The sequence below is a fragment of the Gorilla gorilla genome, chromosome 4, assembly GCF_029281585.2.
Source record: "Gorilla gorilla gorilla isolate KB3781 chromosome 4, NHGRI_mGorGor1-v2.1_pri, whole genome shotgun sequence".
Lineage (NCBI taxonomy): Eukaryota > Metazoa > Chordata > Mammalia > Primates > Hominidae > Gorilla > Gorilla gorilla.
The window spans coordinates 33322439-33347200 of NC_073228.2; the positions used below are offsets into that span (position 1 = coordinate 33322439).

At 43.1% G+C, this 24762-nt stretch overlaps 1 protein-coding gene across 2 annotated transcripts in view; it reads right to left on the reverse strand.

Moving 5' to 3' along the window:
- RAD51C (RAD51 paralog C) overlaps positions 1-24762 on the reverse strand; it is a 41999-nt gene that overhangs the window by 13327 nt on the left and 3910 nt on the right. For both annotated transcript variants that reach the window (XM_031011705.3, XM_055386754.2), the window contains exons 3-6: positions 23961-24127; positions 17493-17626; positions 10803-10934; positions 236-302 (exon numbers count right to left, since the gene is read on the reverse strand). In XM_031011705.3, the coding sequence (XP_030867565.1) occupies positions 236-302; positions 10803-10934; positions 17493-17626; positions 23961-24127 (500 nt within the window). The remainder of the gene's footprint in view (positions 1-235; positions 303-10802; positions 10935-17492; positions 17627-23960; positions 24128-24762) is intronic.

Consider the following 24762-nt stretch of genomic DNA (forward strand, 5'->3'; position numbering starts at 1 on the left):
CTCCCAAGGTGTTGGGATTACAGGTGTGGGACACTGTGTCTGGCCACTCAATAAATGTTAAATAACTAAAAGGAACAATCAGTATCTAAGGGTACTGTGCTTAGTGCTAAGATTAACCAGTGAACAAGACAAATACAGTCTGCTTTCATGAAGCTTATAGTACTCAATGAGAATCAAATGAAAGAGATAAGAAAAACTGTGATAAACTAAAATGTTTATCTGATTAATTACCCACCTAATGCAGGAACAAGCAAGGCCTGATTTCTATCAATCTTTGTTGTCATCTGATTGGTTAAAATTACCTACAAAAACAAAATGTAAGAAAATTAGGTGAGTCTCTTTAAAAATTATCAAGTAGACCAGTCTGGCCAAGATTGTGAAACCCCATCTCTACTAAAAATACAAAAATTAGCCGGGCATGGTGGCATGCACCTGTAATCCCAGCTACTCCGGAGGCTGAGGCAGAAGAATCATTTGAACCTGGGGCAGGCAGAGGTTGCAGTGAGCCAAGAGCGCGCCACTTCACTCCAGCCTGGACAAAAGAGCAAAACTCTGTCTCACTAAATAAATAAATAAATAATCAAGTAAACAGTCTTGTGATTTTATTTTTTATTTTTATTTTTTTTTGAGACAGAGTCTTGCTCAGTCACCCAGGCTGGAGTGCAGTGGCGCAATCTCTGCCCACCGCAAGCTCTGCCTCCTGGGTTCACGCCATTCTCCTGCCTCAGCCTCCCAAGTAGCTGGGACTACAGGCGCCCACCACCACACCCAGCTAATTTTTTTGTATTTTTTCAGTAGAGACGGGGTTTCACCATGTTAGTCAGGATGGTTGCGATCTCCTGACCTCGTGATCTGCCTGCCTTGGCCTCCCAAAGTGCTGGTATTACAGGTGTGAGCCACTGCGCCCAGCCTGTGATTTTAGTAATATGAAATTAATCTACCTATTACAGCCAGCCATTTAAGTAATACAAATTTTTCTGATAAAAAATTTTAAATCCCAGCACTTTGGGAGGCCAAGACGGGCGGATCACGAGGTCAGGAGATCAAGACCATCCTGGCTAACAGGGTGAGCGGATCACGAGGTCAGGAGATCGAGACCATCCTGGCTAACACGGTGAAACCCTGTCTCTACTAAAAATATAAAAAATCAGCTGGGCGTGGTGGCGGGCGCCTGTAGTCCCAGTTGCTCGGGAGGCTGAGACAGGAGAAAGGCATGAACCCGGGGAGCAGAGCCTGCAGTGAGCCGAGATAGCGCCACTGCACTCCAGCCTGGGCAACAGAGTGAGACTCCATCTCAAAAAAAAAAAAAAAAATTTAAAAATCCACCCATAAAAAGATGTAGTTATCTGAAAATATGATTCTACTGATCATAAAGTATTGTATTTTCATACTTTAGAGATGGGGTCTTGCTATGTTGCCCAGGTGGTCCTTGAAGTCCTAGACTCACATGATCCTCCCACCTCAGCCTCTTGAACAGCTGGGACTAGAGGTGTTTGCCACATCTAGCTCATAAAACTTTTTTTTTAAGAGACAGGGTCTTGCTATGTTGCCCAGGCTGATCTTGAACTCCTGGGCTCACACAATCCTCCTGCCTCAGCCTCCCAAAATGCTGGGATTACAGGCATAAGCCACTGTACCTGACCTACAAAAAACTTTTTAAAAAATTAGCTGGGCATGGTGGTGCACAACTGTAGTCCCAGCTACTCAGGAGGCTGAGGTAGGAGAATTGGTTGAGCCCAGGAGGTTGAGGCAGCAGTGAGCCATGATTCTGTCACCGTACTCCAGCCTCATGACCAAGCAAGACCTTGTCTCAAAAAAGAAAGACTGAGTCTCGCTCTGTTGCCCAGGCTGGAGTGCAATGGCGCGATCTCGGCTCACTGCAATCTCCGCCTCCCAGGTTCAAGCTATTCTCCTGCCTCAGCCTCCCAAGTAGCTAGGATTACAGGTGCCTGCCACCATGCCTGGCTAATTTTTTGCATTTTTAGTAAAGACGGGGTTTTACCATGTTGGCTGGCCTGGTCTCGAACTCCTGACCTCAAGTGATCCACCCACCTCGGCCTCCCAAAGGGCCGGGATTATAAGCATGTGTCACTGTGCCTGGCCTGAGTCCATGTTCTTTATCACTACTGCCTCCCTAGAATATTTTTATTGAAAGGAATATGAAATCCTTAACAAATACCTCAATGTTTATACTTTTAGGAAGGAAGCAAATCTATTATTACTGTTTATAATTTTATAGGAAAAAAAGAAACTAAGGGAGCAAATATAGTATTACTGTTTATAATTTTATAGGAAAAAAAGAAACTGAGGCAACAAATTATGAGAAGAGACTTAAAACTCATAAAGAAGGAATATAAGTAGATGAACTAGGAAAAGAAAAATCCTAGTAGTCAGGTCAAATGACTCCAAATTATGATTATGCTACTCAGCTAGTAACAGCCACAGGTGTTGCTTTGCAACTCACAGATGGCCCTCAAGGTTTCATATTGCTAATTCTCTTTGTATAAATACTGACCTACAGAAAAGGTTCCAGGTTTTGAAAGACAGTAATTTTAAATAAAGCAGGGAAAACAAAAGTGTTTAAGGCTGACTTAACACAGAAGTCAGATCTGTTATCTTTCCATCCCAAAATCTCCAGAAATGGTTACTTTATATACTCTTCTAATACATATTTTCCCTCCAGAAAAAAAGAGTTAATATTGCAAACTAAAACTGATAACGAAATTCCGTGAAAAGCAGTAAGAAAAAGGTGTCTACTCTGAAAATGAGTTTTTGATGTAAGAAAACCGAGAAACAGCCCAGGCGCGGTGGCTCATGCCTATAATCCCAGCACTTTGGGAGGCCGAGGCAGGTAGATCACCTGAGGTCAGGAGTTCGAGACCACCCAGGCCAATATGGCGATACCCCATCTCTACCAAAAATACAAAAAATTAGCCGAACGTTGGGGCGGGCATCTGTAACCCCAGCTACTCAGGAGGCTGAGACAGGAGAATCACTGAAATCCAGGAGGCAGAGGTTGCAGTGAGCCAAGATTGCACCATTGCGCTCCAGCCTGGGCAACAGGAGCAAGACTCCAACTCAAAAAAAAAGAAAAAGAAAACTGCAAAAGAAAAAAGGTTGTTTGGCTGTTCCCACTGCAGTGGTAACACCCTAAAATTTCTGTTTCACCGCAAAGGAGAAATCTGTGATCCATCTAGATCTCAATTAGATACCAAGTGGATGACATGATTTTCTTCTAGCTCCCCTCCCCTTACATGCCGCAGGGCATTCTCCATTTGTTACCTCTCATCGGGCACCTTAGAAAAAGCTAAGCAGGAATTTAAATTGGCAGCTTTTCTTTCTTTTTCTTTTTTTCTTTGAGACAAGGTCTCACTCTGTTGCTCAGGCTGGAGTGCAATGGCATGATCTTGGCTCACTGCAACCTCTGCCTCCTGGGTTCAAGCGATTCCCCTGCCTCAGCCTCATGAGTAGCTGGGATTACAGGTGTGAGCCACCATGCCTGGTTAAACTTGTATTTTTAGTAAAGACGGGGTTTCTCCATGTTGGTCAGGCTGGTCTCGAACTCCTGACCTCGGGTGATCTCCACCTTGGCCTCCCAAAGTGCTAGGATTACAGGCATGAGCCACCACACCCGGCCGGCAGCTTTTCTTAAGAATAGTTTTTAGAAATGGGGTCTCACTCTGTCACCCAGGCTGGGGGGCAATGACACAATCATAGCTTACTGCAGCCTTGAAGTTGTGGACTCAAACAATCTTCCTGCCTCAGCTTCCCTAGTAGCTAGAACTATAGTTCAAGCACAAGTTCTACTAGCTAGAACTATAGGCATGCCTAACTAATTTTTAAATTATTTGTAGAAACAGGGTTTTGCTATGTTGCCCAGATTAACTTCGAACTCCTGGCCTCAAGTGATCCTCCCACCTTGGCCTCCCAAAGTGCTGGGATTATAGGCATGAGCCACTGTGCCTGGCCCAGGTGTAGCTTTTAAAAGTTAAATTAGCCAGGTGCGGTGGCTCACGACTGTAATCCCAGCACTTTGGGAGGCCGAGGCGGGCGGATCACGAGGTCAGAGTGAGACCATCCTGGGTAACACGGTGAAACCCCGTCTCTACTAAAAATACACAAAAAATTAGCTGGGCGTGGTGGTGTGTGCCTGTAGTCCCAGCTACTCAGGAGGCTGAGGCAGGAGAATGGTGTGAACCCAGGAGGCAGAGGCAGGAGAATGGTGTGAACCCGGGAGGCAGAGCTTGCAGTGAGCCAAGATCGCGCCACTGCACTCCAGCCTGGGTGACAGAGCGAGACTCTGTCTTAAAAGAAAAAAAAAAAAGTTACATTAGAAGCCAAGTGTGGTGGCTTGTGCCGGTAATCCCAGTACTTTGGGAGGCAGAGGTGGGAGGATCACAAGGTCAGGATATCAAAGCCATCCTGGCTAACATGGTGAAACCCTGTCTCGACTAAAAATACAAAAAAATAGCTGGGCATGGTGGCATGCGCCTATAGTCCCAGCTACTAGGGAGGCTGAGGGAGGAGAATGGCGTGAACCCGAGAGGAGGAGGTTGCAGTGAGCCAAGATCGTGCCACTGCACTCCAGCCTGGGCGACAGAGTGAGACTCCATCTCAAAAAAAATAAATAAAAAAGTTAAATTAAAATCATAAATTCAGTAGCTCGGTAGTATTAGCTATATTTCAAGTGCTGAACAGTCATGCAGCTACTGTACTAGACTGTACATTTTCATCTTTCCATCAGATCTACTGGACAGTGCTGGTTTAGAGAGAGTACTTAGTTTACGCACTACGTATCTTTAGGAAAATATAAATCAAACTACTGATTTACCAGGTATTCAACATGCCAAAATTAGAATTTCCATTATTAGCAAATATTTATATAGCAATTATGTTGCTTTTGCAAAACTATTGGCCTCCATGATACAACTGAAAATTAGTATGTGATTATGCCAAGCTTCTAAAGAATAAGTGCTTTTTTTTTTTTTTTTTTCGAGACAGAGTCTTGCTCTGTTGCCCAGGCTGGAGTGCAGTGGCATGACCTCGGCTCACTGCAACCTCCGCCTCCTGGGTTCAAGAGAGTTTCCTGCCTCAGCCTCCCAAGTAGCTAGGATTACAGGTGTCCCCCACCACGCTTGGCTAAATTTTGTATTTTTAGTAAAGACAGAGTTTCACCATGTTGGCCAGGCTGGTCTCGAACTCCTGACCTCAGGTGATCCACCCAGCTTGGCCTCCCAAAGTGCTGGGATTACAGGCGTGAGCCACCATGCCAGGTCAAAAGTTTAAAACAGTAAAGTAACAATCACTTGAAATTATGAACTTCAGAGCTTTAAAAATATTTCTGCCATGCAATGTCCTTCAACCAATGAACAGATAAACAAAATGTGATATATCCATAAAATGCAAAATTAGTCATTAAAAAGATACTGATGGGTGCTAAAATACAGATAAACCTTGAAAACATCATGCTAAGTGAAAGAAGTCAGACATAAAAGGCCACATACTGTATGATCTGCTTATATAAAATGTCCAGAAAAGGCAAATTCACAGAAACAGAAAGCATACTAGTGGTTGTGAGGGACTGGGGGAGGGTAGAATAGAGAATGACAGCTAATGAAAAGGGTTTTTTTTTTTTTTTTTTTTTGAGACAGAGTTTTGCTCTTGTTGCCCAGGCTGGAGTGCAATGGCGCCGTCCTGGCTTGCTGCAACCTCCGCCTCCTGGGTTCAAGCAATTCTCCTGCCTCAGCCTCCTGAGTAGCTGGGATTACAGGCACCTGCCACCACAACTGGCTAATTTTTTTGTATTTTTAGTAGAGATGGGGTTTCACCATGTTGGCCAGGCTGGTTGTGAACTCCTGACCTCAGGTGATCCACCCACCTCGGCCTCCCAAAGTGCTGGAATTACAGGGGTGAGCTATTGCACCCAGCTGAAAAGAGGTTTTTTGTTTTTTTGTTTTTTTTTTTTAATAATCTGGAACTGTGTGTTTCCCAGAACCAGAATTACTTTCTCCATAGGGTACAAAGTTATAGTTGACCACGAGAAAAATTTGCATGAGATTTGAAAAGTGACACTGAAGGAGCAGACATTTAAAATATTCTGAAATTCACTGTGAGGTTGGGGTTTCTTTTTTGGGGTAACGGAAATATTCTAAAATTATACAGTGGTGATGTTTGCAAAACTCTGTGGATACACTGAAAATCACTGAATTGTGCACACTGCAAGGATGAATGATATATGTCATTAAGGCTGTTTAAAAAATTATGCCAATAATCAAAAAAACATATTTTTAAAGGACTTTCTCCATATCAATTTGGCAAAGATTTAAAAGACTGGTACCTAGCTGGGCGTGGTGGCTCACGCCTATAATCCCAGCACTTTGGGAGGCTGAGGCGGGTGGATCACGAGGTCAGGAGATGGAGACCATCCTGGCTAACACGGTGAAAACCATCTCTACTAAAAATATAAAAAATTAGCCGGGCATGGTGGCACGCGCCTGTAGTTCCAGCTACTCGGGAGGCTGAGGCAGGAGAATCTCTTGAACCCAGGAGGCACAGGTTGCAGTGAGCCAAGATCGCGCCATGGCACTCCAACCTGGGCGACAGAGCGAGACTCCGTCTCAAAGATATAAATAAATAAATAAAAGACTGGTACCCAAAGTTGGTAAAGATATGGGAAAACAAGAGTTCCCATTTATTGCTGTAGAGACATACTTTGGAGCATAGCTTCTGAGGGTAATTTTATAACATAAAACAAAATGTTCAAAAATCGATTCCTTTGGCTTAATATTTTCACTTTAAGACATTTATTCTAGACTAGCTGTGGTGGCTCACACCTGTAATCCCAGCACTTTGGGAGGCCGAGGAGGGTGGATCACTTGAGGCCAGGAGTTTGAGACCAGCCTGGCCAACATGGTGAAACCCCATCTCTACTAAAAATACAAAAATTAGCCAGGTGTGGTGGTGCATGCCTGTAATCCCAGCTATTCGGGAGACTGTGGAATGAGAAGCTCTGGAACCTGGGAGGTGGAGGCTGCAGTGAGCCAAGAGTGTGACACTGTACTCCAACCTGGGTGACAGAGGAAGACTCCGTCTAAAACAGAAAAAAAAAAAAAAGAGAGACCATCAATAAGGAGGTGGTTAAAAAAACTACGCTACAGGCTGGGCATAGTGGCTCATGCCTACGGAAGGCTGAAGCAGATGGATCCCTTAAGCCCAGGAGTTCAAGAACAGCCTAGGCAACATAGTGAGACCTCATCTCTACAAAAAACTTATTTATTTATTTATTTTGGAGCTGGAGTCTCACTGTGTCTCCCAGGCTGGAGTGCAATAAGTGTGATCTTGGCTCACTGCAACCTCCACCTCCCGAGTTCAAGTGATTCTCCTGCCTCAGCCTCCCAAGTAGCTAGGACTACAGGTGAGCACCAACACACCTGGCTAATTTTTGTATTATTAGTAGAGACAAGGTTTCACCATGTTGGCAAGGCTGGTCTTGAACTCCTGACCTCAAGTGATCTGCTTGCCCTGGCCTTCCATAGTGGTGGGGTTATAGGTGTGAGTCACCATGCCCAGCCTCTACAAAAAATTTAAAAATTGGCTGGGTGTGGTGGTGTGTGCCTGTGGTCTCAGTTACTCAAGAGGCTGAGGTGAAAGGATTGCTTAAGCCCAGGAGATTGAGGCTACAGTGAACCAAGATCATGCCACTGCACTCTAGCCTGGATGACAGAGCGAGACCCTGTCTCATAAAAAAGAAAACCCAAAAACAAATACAAATACAAAAAAAACCTATGCTACAGTCATACAGCAAAATACTATGCAGCTGTTAGTGTAAAGCAGACTTATAAGTAGTGTACATGGAAAAAAAAAGTAGTGTACATGGAAAGATGTTCACAATATATTAAGTGAAAAACAGAAAACTGCTTTGCATAATAGCATGTATAATATGATCTCATTTTCATTTCTTTTTGTGTTTTTGAAGACAGGGTCTTGCTCTGCTGCCTAGGCTGGAGTGCAGTGGTGCGATCTCAGCTCACTGCAACCTTTGCCTCCCAGCCTCAAGCAATCCTCCCACCTCAGCCGCTTAAGTAGCTAGAACTATAGGTGCGTGCCACTATGCTTGGCTAAGATTTTTTAAAAAATTCATAGCGATGAAGTCTCACTATATTTCCCAGGCTGGTCTCAAACTCATGGGCTCAAATGATCCTCCCACCTTGGCCTCCCAAAGTGCTGGGATTACAGGCGTGAGCCACCACACCTGGCCTATGACCTCATTTTCTAAAACGTAAGTTTGTATATGCATGAAGTCTGCAAAAATATTTACACCAGACAACAATATTTACACAATCTCTGAGTAATGAATAATCGCTTCCTACATTTTTTATTGTTTAGAACTTTTTTTTTTTTTTTTTTTTACAAAAAGCATACATAACTTAAAATTTCTTTTTTTTTTTTTTTTTGAGATGGAGTGTTGCTCTCTCGCTCAGGATGGAGTGCAGTGGCGCGATCTTGGCTCACTGCAACCTCTGCCTTCTGGGTTCAAATGATTCCCCTGTCTCAGCCTCCTGAGTAGCTGGGATTACAGGCGTGCCACCACGCCTGACTACTTTTTGTATTTTTAGTAGAGATGGGGTTTCACCATGTTGGTCAGGCTGGTCTCGAACTCCTGACCTCATGATCCGCCCACCTCAGTCTCCCAAAGTGCTGGCATTACAGATGTGAGCTGCCGTGCCCGGCCAATTATTCTTATTTTATGTATTTTTTTTTTTTAGAGATGGGGTCAAGCTTTGCTGTTCAGGCTGGTCTCAAACTCCTGGCTTCAGGCGGTCCTCCCACTTTGGCCTTCCAAAAGTGCTGGGATTACAGGTGTGAGCTACCACATCTGGCCTTAAAATTATAAAATACATTATCAAAAGCCATACGTGTTATATATATGTTAATTGGGAAAAAAACCTTCAAGCAAAGGAATTATAAAGTAAGAGAGGGAAAGTGTGTCCCTAACCCTACAAAATCCCATCATTTGAAGAAGCCAAGTCCGGGCACAGTGGCTTATGCATGTAATCCTAGTACTTTAGGAGGCTGAGGCCAGCAGATGATCGCTTGAGCCCAACCTCCGCCTTCTGACCAGCTGGGCAACATGGTGAAACCCCATCTCTACAAAAAAAAATACAAAAATTAGCCGGGCATGCTGGCATGTGCCTGTAGTCTCAGCTACTAGGGAGGCTGAGGTGGCAGGATCACTTGAGCCCGGGATGTTGAGGCTGTGGCGAGCCCTGATTGTACCACTGCACTTCAGTAAGATTCTGTCTCCAAAAAAATAAAAAAGAAGTAGCCACTGTTAATGTTTTGGTCCTTTCAGATCTTTCTCTTCATATATACAAATATAAATGCATACATATAATTGTAAGTTTTCTCTAAACTGAGGTAACATTAAATATATTTTATATACAACTTAAATTTCTTCACTCAATAACATATATGTATATATCTTCTTCCATGTTAGGACGTTTACATTTACATCACTCTTCTTAAACACTACCTACTATTTGATGTTATTGTTTGGATTGCTTTTTTAGTCGGAAAAGGTGAAGCTATTTCTGTTAAAAACATAAGGAACTATGCAACCTAGTAGTCTTGAGTGCCCCCTACTGGAGGCTCTTCACTGATATTAACAAAAGGCTAAATTACAATTAATTTAAGCAAAAAGTAATTCAAACACAGGGCACTATGCTTTTCAGCATACGGCAAAAAAAATTGGAAATTCAAAGAAAAAAGTATGCTTTAAAATGACTTTACTGAGGAAGTTCTTTATTTACTTATGATGTATTACAGGTATGTGCTAAGGTCTCTCTAATTAAGGTAAAGACAAAGAAATCAAGTTAAGCAGTTTGACCTTACATCTTACTCCCAGACAAATGTGTGTATTTGTGTCAGTGGTGGGATGTGGATTCAGGGTGGGAAGTAATGGCAAACAAGCAGTTAAAGAGGAGTGAGGTAAAACTTAAAAAAAAAAAAACTCTTCTCTTCTGAGCCGATATTTACTTCTCTCCTCACATTTCAAATCTTCAAGAGTTATTTAGCTCTACCTCAAAGCATCTAGGTTGTTTACACCAGGTTATGTTTCAATCCATCTGAATCTGTGATTACATACCACATAATAATCAAAGACTCAGAGGAGAAGAAAACCAGGGATGTTGGAAGAGTTAACCTGAAAAACATCCAAAGTATATTTAAACAAAGAAGACACTGCAATTAACAAAGGTGGCATTTCTTTATCAAACAAAGTCCTTTTTTTTTTTTTTTCCTTGAGACGGAGTCTTGCTGCTGCCCAGGCTGGAGTGTGATGGCGCGTTCTCCACCCACTGTAACCTCCGCCTCCTGGGTTCAAGTGATTCTCCTACCTCAGCCTCCCGAGTAGGTGGGATTACAGGGGCATGCCACCACACCGGGCTAATTTTTGTTTTTTTTTTTTGTTTTTTTTTAGTAGAGACAGGGTTTCAACATGTTGGCGAGGGTGGTCTCAAACTCCTGACCTCATGATCCATCTGCCTCGGCCTCCCAAAGTGCTGGGATTACAGGCATGAGCTACTGCGCTCAACCACAAAGTACATTAATTATGCTTGTTATTTTCCAGGAAAACTGACACTTATGACCAGAATTTTTTAATGGAAACCAACCAAACGTAACTTTACTCAAAACTGTATGTCTATATTATTTGTCAGGCAAACGCTATTTTGACATTTCCAGACATTAACATTTTATACAGTCTTGACTTTGTTATAAAACTCTCTTCACTAGTTAATACTTACAGCTAATCTGTGATTATTTGCAAGGCTGATCATTTGCTGGGCTAGGCCATTTAATAACCGAGTACGAAGAGACAGGTCATCTAGGTCATGACGAAATGGAAAAGCAATACCATCCACTATCACTAGTCGAACCTAAATACAGAAGAGATAATGATATTAGATTTGTTACGAAAAATAAAATAATAATAATAAAAATGCTCTCTCTCTCCAAGAGAGCAGGAACCTTCTCTCTTATTTACTATATTCTTCTCTCTTATTTACTATATCATCCCCAATGCCTGGAACAGTAACTAGCATATAGGAAAGGAGGTGTCAATTAATACTTGCTAAATGAAGAAACAAATACTCTAAATAAAACAACTTACTTAGACATTGCTTCATAAAAGCCTCTTCTTTAATCCAACCCTTACTAGATAGAAAAAAACATAGCACTGGAAAAACCATAGTCCATTACAGGAAAAAACCTTAAAATCCAGGGCTTTATTTCCAACTGTCTAAAGAATGGCTTTCTTTTGGAAAGTTACAAAGCTGTTCACCCAGTGCTTTCTGCAATAATCACTAAAAGTTAAAACGGACTCTGCTTTGATAATTTCTCAACTTTAAAAAAGTAATTCAAAGGCTGGGCGCAGTGGCTCACACCTGTAATCCCAGCACTTTGGGAGGCCGAGGCAGGTGGATCACGAGGTCAGGAGTTCAAGACCAGCCTGGCCAAGATGGTGAAACCCCGTCTCTGCTAAAACTACAAAAATTAGCCAGGCACAGTGGCAGGCGCCTGTAATCCCAGGTACTCAGGAGGCTGAGGCAGGAGAATCTCTTGAACCCTGGTGGCAGAGGTTGCGCCACTGTACTCCAGCCTGGGCAACAGAGTGAGACTTTGTCTCAAAAAAAAAAAAAAAAAGCAATTCGAAAAGAAAAAGGAATAATTATAATTTTCTTATAACTTGCCACTGTACACAGTCTTTACTGAAAAAGCACATTTAAAGTCTTTGTAAAACATTCTGAAAAGGCTTAAAGAAAAAGTCTTGGTAAAACAACACATTTGTCAATTAAATATACCAATTTTACCTTCTGGGTTCCTTTTATGTTTCCTAAAAAAAAAACAAAAAACAAAAAACAAAAAAACCTTCAGGCTGGGCGCAGTGGCTCACATCTGTAATCCCAGCACTTTGGGAGGCCGAAGCAGGTGGATCACGAGGTCAGGAGTTTGAGACCAGCCTGGCCAACATGGTGAAACCCTGCCATGCACTCCAGCCTGGGGGACAGAGCAAAACCCTTTCAAAAGAAAGCCCCCCACAAAGCAAAACATAAACAGTGAGGTTAGAAGAATAAACCAATATATAAACCTCAAGATCCCCAAATCAAAAAGAATCTGGAAACTAACCCAAATGTAAACAAACAAAAGACTCCAATGCTATGTTTTTTTCTATCTAGTAAGGGTTGGATTAAACAAGAGGCTTTTGTGAAGCAATGCCTAAGTAAGTTGTTTTATTTAGAGTATTTGTTTCTTCATTTAGCAAGTATTAATTGACACCTCCTTTCCTATATGCTAGTTACTGTTCCAGGCATTGGGGATGATATAGTAAATAAGAGAGAAGAATATAGTAAGTAAGAGAGAAGGTCCCTGCTCTCTTGGAGGTTATGTTTTAGTGGAGTAAGGGACCATTAATATGCAAACAAACACACAAATAAGGTAATTCCCGATATTATAAGAAAATAAAACTGGTTGAAGTGATGAAGAACAGTTGAACACTAATAAAAAGCACAAAAATGCAAAAAAAAAAGTGGCATTATAAAGACTGTGAAAAGGACACTTGTTTACAGTAGAGAGCTGAAATAAAAAGGCAGAACATGACCTTGTTCAACATCAGCTGGGAATATGTGCACAGGTTGATTCGATTTTTCATGACTCCACACATGACCACTGCTGTGTCCCCCCAATATTCGTAAATTGAAGCCCTATCTCCCAGTGTGACTGTATTTGGAGAGAGGGCCTCTAAGGTAGTAATTAACGTAAAATTAGGTCATGAGAATGACATCCTGATTTGAGAGGATTAGTGTCCTTGAAGAAAAGACACCAAAGAGCTCACTCTTCCTCCTTCCTCCCCATGAGGACACAGCAAGAAGGTGGCCATCTACATGCCAGGGAGAGAGCTCTCACCAGAGACCAATCAGCCAGAACCTTATCTTGAGCTTCTAGTCTCCAGAACTGTAAGAAAATAAAATTTCTGTTGTTCAAGCCACTCAGACTATAGTATTTTTGTTATGGCAGCCTGAGGTGACCACAACAAATTTTAGTATCAAGAAATGAGGTATGGTGGGTTAGGTAGTGAGAGAAGCAAGGTACTACTATAACAAATACCTAAAATGTGGAAGTGATTTTGAAATTGGGTAATAAGCAAAGGCTGGAACAGTTTTGAGGCACATACTGAAAATATGGACATTAAGGGCAATTCTGGTGAGGCTTTTTTTTTTTCAGATGGAGTCTCGCTCTGTTGCCCAGGCTGGAGTGCAGTGGTGCGTTCTCGGCTCACTGCAACCTCCACCTCCCTGGTTCAAGCAATTCTCCTGCCTCAGCCTCCCCAGTAGCTGGGATTAACAGGCACACGCCACCACACCCAGCTAATTTTTTTGTATTTTTAGTAGAGACGGGGTTTCACCATGTTGGCCAGACTGGTCTTGAACTCCTGACCTCAGGCAATCCGCCCACCTCAGCCTCCCAAAGTGCTGGGATTACAGGTGTGAGCCACCACACCCAGCTATTCTGGTGAGGATTTATACAGAAATGAGGAACAAGTTACTGGAAACTGAAGGAAAGCTGGTGCTTAGTATAAAGTGGCAAAGAACTTGGCTGTGTTCTAGTATTTTATGGAAGGTAAAACTTGTGAGAAATGAAATTGGCTATTTATCTCAGGAGATTTCTAAGCAAAGTGTAGAGGAAGTGGCTTGGTTTCTCCTAGACCACTTATAGTAAAAATGAAAGAGGAGACAGATGAATAGAAGGAATTGTTCAGCAAGAAGGAACCAGAACTTAGAGATGTAGAAAATTCTCAGCCTATCCATATTGCTAAAAATAAGAAAGCTTGCTCTAGAGAGAAGACCAAAGGTACAGTTGAACAATGACTCTATAAATAGATTATCCATGATGTTAATCAGCCATCTCAGCAGAAGCCAGTGATAGATAAGGGATTATAACAGCAGAAACACTGCTAGTTTGAAGTAAAGAGGACAGAGTAAGTGGGAAAGAATGAAGGAAGGCTGTTGGACTTCCTTGATTCCACAAGAGAAAACCATGAGCTACTTGACTGTGAATGTGCCCTATTCCTCAACAAAAGGAAAGAATGATGCCAAAGGGAATCACAGATCCTCAGAGCTGTTACTCTTACCATAAGCCCAGGGGGCAATGCTATGTCGTCCTTGGTTTCAGAGGGTGGGGCCCTTGCAGAGAGAGGAAGGGGCAGGGCCACCCCACAGGGCAGTAGGGTGATTCTGCTACTGCAGTGGGCCTGGAAGGCAGAGCATCGAAGCAAAGGATCATTCTTTTTTTAATTATTATTTTTTTGAGATGGAGTCTCACTCTGTCACTCAGGCTGGAGTGCAGTGGCATGATCTCATGTCACTGCAACCTCCTCTGCCTCCTGCGTTGAAGTGATTCTTCTGCCTCAGCCTCCCTAGTAGCTGGGACTACAGGCACGCGCCACCATGCCCGGCTAATTTTTGTATTTTTAGCAGAGACAGGGTTTCACCATATTGGCCAGGGTGGTCTCAAACTCCTGACTTCGTGATGTGCCTGCCTCAGCCTCCCAAAGTGCTGGGATTACAGGCATGAGCCACCGTGCCTGGCCAGCAAAGGATTATTCTTGAGCCTTATGGTCCAATGAAATTTGCCTTGCTAGGGATCCATAATCCTTTTGGGAATGTTCATCCTATGCATTTCCTACTATTGTATTTTGAAAGCATATAACTTGCCTGATTTCAAACGTTCACAGCTGGAAGGGAATTTCACCTCAGAATGAATTATAACTTGAGTCTCACCAATCTCTGATTTAGATAGTATTTAGATGAGGCCTGGGACTTTTAGAGTTGATGATGGAACCAGTTAAGACCTTTGGGGCTGTGTGGATGGAATGGATACAAGAAAAACATGAATTTGGCGGGCAGGTAGGGGGTAGGGGGGCAAGGGGCCAGGGGCAAACTTCTGGGAACTCAATTGTGTCCACTTAAAATTCGTATGTTGAATCCCTAAACCCCAATGTGAATGTATGTGGAGAAAGGACTTCTAAGGAAGTAATCAAAGTTAAATAAGTTCATAAAGATGGGACCCTAATCTAAGATGATTAGCGTCCTTGTAAGAAGAAATATTAGGGGTCAGGCATGGTGGCTCACGCCTGTAATCCCAGCACTTTGGGAGGCCGAGGTGGGCAGATCACAAGATCAGGAGATCAAGAACATCTTGGCCAACATGGGGAAACCCTGTCTCTACTAAAAATACAAAAATTAGCCAGGTGTGGTGGCATGTGCCTGTAGTCCCAGATACTCTGGAGGCTGAGGCAGGAGAATTGCTTGAATCCGGGAGGTGGAGGTTGTAGTGAGCTGAGATCACGCCATTGCACTCCAGCCTGGGTGACAAAAGCGAAACTCCACCCCCCCCCAAAAAAAAAAGAAAAAAAAAGAAGAAACACCAGGGAATTCACTCTCTCCTTCTTTTCCTCCCTATCATACGAGGACACGGAGAAAAGATGGCTGTCTGCAAGCCAGGAAGAAAGCCCTTGCCAGAAACTGAATCAGCTAGAACTTTGATCTTGAACTTTTAGGCTCCAGAACTCTAAGAAAATTAATTTCTATTGTATTTATTTATTTAATTTTTATTTATTAATTTTGAGACAGAGTCTCTCTCTGTCGCCCAGGCTGGAGTGCAGTGGCACGATCTCAGCACACTGCAACCTCTGCTTCCCAGGTTCAAGCGATTCTCCTGTCTCAGCCTCCCAAGTAGCTGGGATCACAGCTGCATGCCAACACACCAGGCTAATTTGTGTATTTTTAGGTAGAGACGGGGTTTTGCCATGTTAGTCAGGCTGGGCGACAGAGCAAGATTCTGTCTCAAAAAAAAAAAAATTAATTAATTAATTAAAATAAATAAATAAAATAACAAAGAGATGGCATTTTCCATGCAGAATCTTGGCAAAAATATTCAAAAGGTCAGGATGATGGGTAATAGGCATTCTCATATATTGTCAGTAAGAGTAGAAATTGGTGCAGTCTTTCTGAAGGGCGATTTGTGTTCAAGAAAAAATTATTCTAACACTTCTTAAAACAGTAAGGAGACTGTATTCAAGACTATTCTAATAGGGATATCACAATAGGGGAGAGAGACTGGGTTCAAATCAGAATACAAGGACAACTGGGGATTCACAACCAAGAGCAAGGTGAAGGGGTCAGTGGATGAACAATTACTAACAGTGAGACATCAAGGGTAGGGAAATTCTTGCTAAACTGACCGAACAGGATTCTTACTAATGGCAGGCCAGCCAGGTGAGCAGCCTGGCCAACATGCAAAACCCTGTTTCTACCAAAAATACAAAAAAAAAAATTAGCCACATGTTGTGGCGCATGCCTGTAGTCCCAGCTACTTGGGAGGCTGAGGCAGGAGAATTGCCTTAACCCGGGAAGCAGAGGTTGCAGTGAACCAAGATCACGCCAATGCACTCCAGCCTGGGCGACAGAGCCAGACTCCAACAAATTAAACAATAAAAAATAAATAAATAAAGGCAGGCCAAGGATTTAAATATCAAAGGTGGGGAATGAGGAACGTGATCAGGTATCAAAGGTGCTCAGACTATCAAATGTGAGAGAATCTCTCTGAACTGACAGCAGGATTCTTTGCTAAGACTGGACTGGTTAGGCCAAAGACAGGATGGGGCCAAGTTCAGTCAAGGAGAATCTTTGTCACTGATAATGTTTACCAAAATTAAAGGGCCAGGCACAGTGGCTCATGCCTATAATCCCAGCACTCTGGGAGGCTGAGGTGGGAGAATCGCTTAACCCCAGGAGTTGACTCCATTTCTACCAAAAAAAAAAAAAAAAAAAAAAAAGGTGATACATGATGGCAGGGTAGCTCAATGTAGCCTTGAACTGCTGAGCTCAAGCAATCCTCCCACCTCAGGCCTGCTCCACCCAGCCCTTGGTAGCTGAGACTACAGCTACACCACACATGGCTAATTTTTTTTTGGTGGGGACAATGTCTTACTATGTTGTCCAGGCTGGTTTTGAACTACTGGGCTCAAGTGATCCTCCCACCATGGCCTCCCCAGGTGCTGGGATTACAAGTATGAGCCACTGCACCTGGCCAATAGTGATCACCTTTGGGGAGAGGCACTAGAAAACAGTAGCACAAGGAAGTTTTTATTTTTCATTTCATACCTTTCTATACAATGTGATTTGATAGGAGCTATTCCACTATTACTGGAAATGAAACTTCTATATTATTTCAATTTCTTACTCTGAGCATAAACTATATATACATACACATACACAAAACATATAAATATAAATAAATTGTAGGTCAAGGAAGGAAGAGATTTTCTCAATTGGCTTTGACTTTGATTTTATGCTACTGTACTGGTTATTTTTTCATGCTTATCAAACACCTCAAAAAATACTTGGTTAGTTACATTTCAGTAGTCTGACTCATACCTTTGAGTGTTCTGAAAGGAAATCTGGAAGAAGATAAACTTGTGCCAGTAACTCTATGTAGTCACGACAGCGAAAATAATAAATATGAGAAAGAATATTATCAAGAGTGAAATCCTCCAAAGCTTTTCGGTGTTCTGAAACAACAAAACAATCTTAATTAGTTTTACCTGTTTGGATGTACTGGCAATTGTAGAAAAACAATACTTTTTAATAACAAAATGTTCTCCTTTGGATAACAAAATTCTTTAACTGAAAGATGACAAATTATAGCAAAATTACTATAAACAGTTCATAATTCCTGATCTTTTTTTTAATTAAAGTTCTAGGGTACATGTGCACAACGTGCAGGTTACATATGTATACATGTGCCATTTTGGTGTGCTGCACCCATTAACTCGTCATTTATATTAGGTATATCTCCTAATGCTATCCGTCGCCGCCCCCCACCTGATGTCTCTCTTAATCTGTTTAGAGATAAGGTCTCACTCTGACGCCCAGGCTGGAGCACAGTGGCACAATCATAGCTCGCTGTAACCTCGAATTCCTAGGCTCAAGGGATCCTCCTGCCCCAGCCTCCCAAAGCACTGGGATTACAGGCATAAACCACTGTGCCCAGCCACTTGATTTTTTTTTTTTTAGATAAAGTCTCACTCTGTCACCCAGGCTGGAGTGCAGTGATGCGATCTCGGCACACTGCAACCTCTGCCTCCTGGGCTCAAGCGATTGTCCTGCCTCAGCCTCTTGAGTAGCTGGGATTACAGCCACTCGCCACCATGCCCAGATAATTTTTGTATTTTTAGTAGAGACGGGGTTTCACCTTGTTGGCCAGGCCGGTCTTGAACTCCTGACCTCAAGTGATCTGCTCGCTTCAGCTTCCCAAATTCACGCCTGGGATTACAGGCATGAACCACCACACCCGACCTGATCTATTATTTTCACATTTTTCCACTGTTTCCTTACATATTAGGCTATGTAAAATTATTTATAAACATATACAACTAGTGTTTTAATGCCTGCCTTTTCATATTTCTAGTCACTGGCTTCATTGAACAGAAGTAACATAATGGAAGTTTCTCTTTCTTGCTTTTTTCTATTAGGACTACAAATTAAGAGTTAACGGCAGCCTGGGCAACATGGAAAACCCCATCTCTGCAAAAAATACAGAAATTAGTCAGGTGTGGTGGTGTGCAACTCTGGTCGTAGCTACTCAGGAGGTTAAGGTGAGAGGATTGCTTGAGCCTGGGAGGTCAAGGCTGCAGTAAGCTATGATAGCGGCACTGTACTCCAACCTGGGTGACAGAATGAAAACTCTGTCTCAAAAAAAAAAACAAAACAAAACAAAAACAGAAAAAATGCTCAAATGAAGCATTTTTTCTCTTGAATGCTATAGTATAATTTGATATTTAACTGGCAACAATTATATAAAATCTTTCTTAGATTGGATGTTTCAAACAAACAGTTTGAGGCTGGGCGTGGTGGCTCACACTTGTAATCTGGGTGGATCACTAGGTCAGGAGTTCAAGACCAGCCTGGCCAACATGGTGAAACCCATCTCTACTAAAAATATAAAGATTAGCTTGGTGTGGTGGTGCATGCCTGTAATCCCAGGTACTCGGGAGGCTGAGGCAGGATACTGGCTTGAACCCGGGAGACGGAGGTTGTAGTGAGCTGAGATCCCGCCACTGCACTCCAGCCTGGGCGACAGAGCAAGACTCTGTCTCAGAAAAAAAAAAAAAAAAGTTTGATTTTTGCACATATTTCAGAGAGAAACCAATCAGTTACTGCATTTTTTCTTTTTCATTTTTTTGAGACGGAGTCTTGCTCTGTCCTCCAGGCTGGAGTGCAGTGCCGTGATCTCAGCTCACTGCAAGCTCTGCCTCCTGGGTTCATGCCATTCTCCTGCCTCAGCCTCCCCAGCAGCCGGGACTACAGGCGCCCGCCACCACGCCTGGCTAATTTTTTGTATTTTTAGTAGAGACGGGGTTTCACCATGTTAGCAAGGATGGTCTCGATCTCCTGACCTCGTGATCTGCCTGCCTCGGCCTCCTGAAGTGCTGGGATTACAGGCGTGAGCCACCACACCCGGCCAGTTACTGCATTTTAAAATGTACTTAGCCAGGTGTGGTGGCTCACGCCTGTAATTCTAACACTTTAGGAGGCCAAGGCACACAGATCTCTTGAGCCCATGAGTTCAAGACCAGCCTGGGCAACATGGTGAAACTCCATCTCTACAAAAATGCAAAAAAAAATTAGCTGGGCATGGTAGTGCCCACCTGTAGCCCCAGCTACTTGGAGGGCTGAAGTGAGAGGATCACCTGAGCCCAGGGAGGTCAAGGCTGCAGTGAATTGTGATCATGCCACTGCAATCCGGCCTGGATGACAAAGTGAGACCCTGTTTCACAAAAAGTAAAATATTAAAAATAAATAAAATGTACTTAAATATTAACACTGAAAAAACAAGAAGCTATATTTTAAAATAGAAAACATTTTCTATTGCAAATAGACACTTAGCAGAGTCAAATTTTCACCAAAACAATGACAATTTAATCTCATATCAATCATTTAAAAACTTCAGGCCAGGTGTGGTGGCTCACGCCTGTAATCCCAGTGCTTTGGGAGGCTAAGGTGGGCAGATCATGAGGTCAGGAGATCGAGACCATCTTGGCTAACACGGTGAAACCCCATCTCTACTAAAAATACAAAGTCAGCCAGGCATGGTGGCGGGCGCCTGTAGTCCCAGCTACTCGGGAGGCTGAGGCAGGAGAATGGCGTGAACCCAGGAGGCAGAGCTTGCAGTGAGCCCAGATCGCGCCACTGCACTCCAGCCTGGATGACGGACTGAGACTACGTCTTAAAAAATAAATTAATTAATTAAAATAAAAATAAAAACTTTATATCCTAGTGCTACACCTACTCTAGTTACAGTAAGGTTTTAAGACACTATTACAAACACACATTGTGAAATAGGTAGCTTTAAGGTATAGGGGAAGAAAAACTCCTTTTCCTGCCACCCTCTTAGGTTTCTTGGCTGGAGCCCTGTAAATTGGACTGACAAAAGATGGATTAACAAGAGAAAAAGTTTATTAATTGTGCATAGTGCATGTAACAACACAGGGAGTCCAGAGATTAGTAACTCAAAAGTTTGGTTAGATTTGGAGCTGGGCACAGGTGTTCACACTCATAATCCCAGCACTTAGGGAAGCCGACATAGGAGGATTACTTGAGGTCAGAAGTTTGAGACCAGTCTGGCCAACATGATGAAACTCTGTCTCTACTAAAAATACAAAAATTAGCCAGGTATGGTGGTATGCGCCTGTATTCGCAGCTCCCAGCTACTCAGGAGGCTGAGTCAGGAGAATCGCTTGTACCTGGGAGGTGAAGGTTGCAGTAAGCCAAGATTGCGCCACTGCACTCCAGCCCGGGCGGTAGAGCCGGATTCTGTCTCAAAAAAAAAAGATTTGAGCTTATCGTCCCAAAGGTACAATAAATTTTTAGAGAAGTAACAAGACAAAGGAAAAGGACCCTGAGTCTCTAAAGGCAGCAAATATTGAAACTAACTGGAGATAAAAGATAGCTAGTAAAATTTGTTATGTACGCTGATAACGGTCTAAAGTTGTCTGTGGTGATTAACTTTTGTCTTCCTGTAAGAGAGGGAAGATGGAACTCTTCTGTGCATTTATGTCTTGTTTTTAGGAAGGGCAGACAGATTTATCTGTTTCTTTTCAATTGCCTTCAGCTCAAAATAATCCTTATGCCAAAGTGGCATATTTCAGGGTGGCATATTCTGCTAGGGTCCAAAGGGCTTTCAGTAAGCATGCTGGTCATCAGCGAAATGGGACACTTAGTACCTCCATGAAAAAAAAAATCCAGCTGACTACACTCATTTAAAGGAAATATACTCATTTAAAGGAAATCTTATGAAAAGCATTTTTTTTTAACTTCTATTGGAAAGAATAAAGACCGCACATCCAAAAAATAAATAAAACAAAGAAAAAGAAAACAATAGGCCGGGCGCTGTAGCTCACGCCTATGATCCCAGCACTTTGGGAGGCCGAGGCGGGCAGATCACAAGGTCAGGAGTTCGAGACCAGCCTGGCCAGCATGGTGAAACTCCATCTCTGCTAAAAAAACAAAAAATTAGCCGGGCATTATGGCACATGCCCGTAGTTCCCAGGTACTCAGGAGTCTGAGGCAGGAGAACTGCTTGAACCCAGCAGGCAGAGGTTGCAGTGAGCTGAGATCGTGCCACTGCACTCCAGCCTGGGTGACAGAGCGCAACTCCATCTTAAAATAAATAAATAAATAAGAAAACAGTCAATCCATAAGCCATTTAATTTATAAGTAATTGAAAGGATAAGAACTTGAATATAAATTTCCTTTTTTTTTTATTTATTTATTTTTTTTTTTTGAGAAGGAGTTTCACTTTTGTCGCCCAGAATGGAGTGCAGTGGCACGATCTCGGCTCACTGCAACCTCCGCCTCCTGGGTTCAAGTGATTCTCCTGCCTCAGCCTCCTGAGTAGCTGGGATTACAGGTACCTGCCACCATGCTCGGCTAATTTTTTGTATTTTTAGTACAGACGGGGTTTCGCCATGGCTCCTGACTTCAGGTGATCTGCCCGCCTCGGCCTCTCAAAGTGCTGGGTTTACAGGAATGAGACACTGCACCCGGCCTATAAATTATCTTTCAAAAAACTGTTTAAGGCTGGGCGTGGTGGCTCACGCCTATAATCCCAGCACTTTGGGAGGCCGAGGTGGGCGGATCACCTGAGGTCAGGAGTTCAAGACCTGACTTGCCTATATGGTGAAACCCCCTCTCTACAAAAAATACAAAAATTAGCTGGGTGTGGCCGGGTGCGGTGGCTCATGCCTGTAATCCCAGCACTTTGGGAGGCCAAGGCAGGCAGATCATGAGGTCAGGAGATCGAGACCATCCTGGCTAACACGGTGAAACCCTGTCTCTACTAAAAATACAAAAAAAATTAGCTGGGCATGGTGGTGGGCGCCTGTAGTCCCAGCTACTTGGGAGGCTGAGGCAGGAGAATGGCGTGAACCCAGGAGGCAGAGCTTGCAGTGAGCCGAGATTGTGCCATTACACTCTAGCCTGGGCGACAGAGTGAGACCCTGTCTCAAAAAAAAAAAAAAAAAAATTAGCTGGGCATGGTGACACATGCCTATAATTCCAGCTACTCAGGAGGCTAAGGCAGGAGAATTGCTTGAACCCGGGAGGCAGAGGCTGCAGTGAGCCGAGATCGCGCCACTGTACTCTAGCCTGGGCCACAGAGCAAGACTCTGTCTCAAAAAAGAAAAAAAAATTGGCCGGGCGCGGTGGCTCACGCCCGTAATCCCAGCACTTTGGGAGGCTGAGGCGGGAGGATCACCTGAGGTCAGGAGTTTGAGACCAGCCTGATCAACATGGAGAAACCCTGTCTGTACTAAAAATACAAAATTAGCTGGGCGTGGTGGCACATGCCTGTAATTCCAGCTACTCGGGAGGCTGAGGCAGGAGAATCCCTTGAACCCGGGAGGTGGAAGTTGCAGTGAGCCGAGATTGTGCCACTGCACTCCAGCCTGGGCAGCAAAAGCGAAACTTTGTCTCCAAAAAAAAAAAAAAATCGTTTTACAGTCACTTTATTTTCACATAACAAGCACCAAAACAACACCTCCCAAACACTTTAACAATTAGTGCAGTTATGAAATCAGCTATATAATCAAAGCCCCCAAGTCAATCTGCTTAACAATCCAAACATTTCAGACGTTGTTTTTTTTTTTTCTTTTTTTTTTTTTTAAGAGACAGAGTAGTCTCACTCTGTTGCCTAGGCTGGAGTGCAGTGGCGTAATCTAGGCTCACTGCAATCTCCAACTCCTGAGTTCAAGTGATTCTCCTGCCTCAGCCTCCTTAGTAGCTGAGATTACAGGCATGTGCCATCACACCTGGCTAATTTTGGTATTTTTAGTACAGATAGGGTTTCATCATGTTGGCCAGGCTGGTCTTGAACTCCTGACCTCGTGATCCACCCGCCTTGGCCTCCCAAAGGGCTGGGATTACAGGCATGAGCACTGCATCCGGCCTCAAACGTGGTTTTCAAAGCTACCTTTGGTTTTTGGAAAACCAATATGGAAGTCCTTATACGTTGGAAAGCATTTAACAACAGTTGCTTATATTAAGGTGTCCGACACCATTAACTTACACCTGATAAGATGGAGTATGATGACTGAAATACATACATAGGTTTTGTCCCAAAGCTCCTACAGGAAGAAGTGAGGGCCATAAAAGGGGAAGAAAAAAAAGCCAGTCCAGGCTGTGGCATTTCTCATTTTGTAACAGTAGTAAAAGAGTTTAACACTAGTTAACTGTCCAGTAATTAGGCTTCACATTCCAAATGGAGTGTTGCTGAGGTCTCAGATGGGCACAAATGCAAATTACTTTTATTAATACGGAAAAAAAGAAGATCATTTACTAACTTACCCTCTCCCTTGTGTTTTTCTGCTATAAGCTGAAGGTGCTGAATGCAGGCAGTAGCAAGGTCTACCACTCTATCAACCATAAAACTTCCCTCTGTATCAATAAAAACTGCTTCACCTGCCACTCCTCCAAAACATTCTGGTATCTGCACATCTACTGCCAACTGCATACTGTCAACAGAAAGATGACAAACAACCAAATCATGATGATGATCTAAGGCAGTGTTTTTGAACTCCAGATAATGACAAGTTAGGTATCACTAAAGTTTTATAAATGTAAATATACTCCCCAAGGCAACAGAAATGTCTAACTCTTCATGACTCCAGATATAATGTGAACCAATCGACTATATGTAAATCAACTGGATTCGCGGAGGGCATGCCTATAAAACCAAGATTAAGGATATTTTATTTTATTTTATTTATGTTTTGAGACGGAGTCTCGCTCTGTCGCCCAGGCTGGAGTGCAGTGACGTGATCCAGGCTCACTGCAAGCTCCGCCTCCCAGGTTTACGCCATTTTCCTGCCTCAGCTGCCCGAGTAGCTAGGACTACAAGCGCCCGCCACCACGCCCGGCTAATTCTTTGTATTTTTTAGTAGAAACGGGGTTTTACCGTGTTAGCCAGGATGGTCTCGATCTCCTGACCTCGTGATCCGCCTGCCTTGGCCTCCCAAAGTGCTGGGATTACAGGCGTCAGCCACTGCGCCCGGCCAATTAAGAATATTTTAATCATTTCCAGGCCTCTCAAAATGGAGCCCCTTATTATACATAAATCTACCTTTTTTTTTTCTTTTGAGACAGTCTT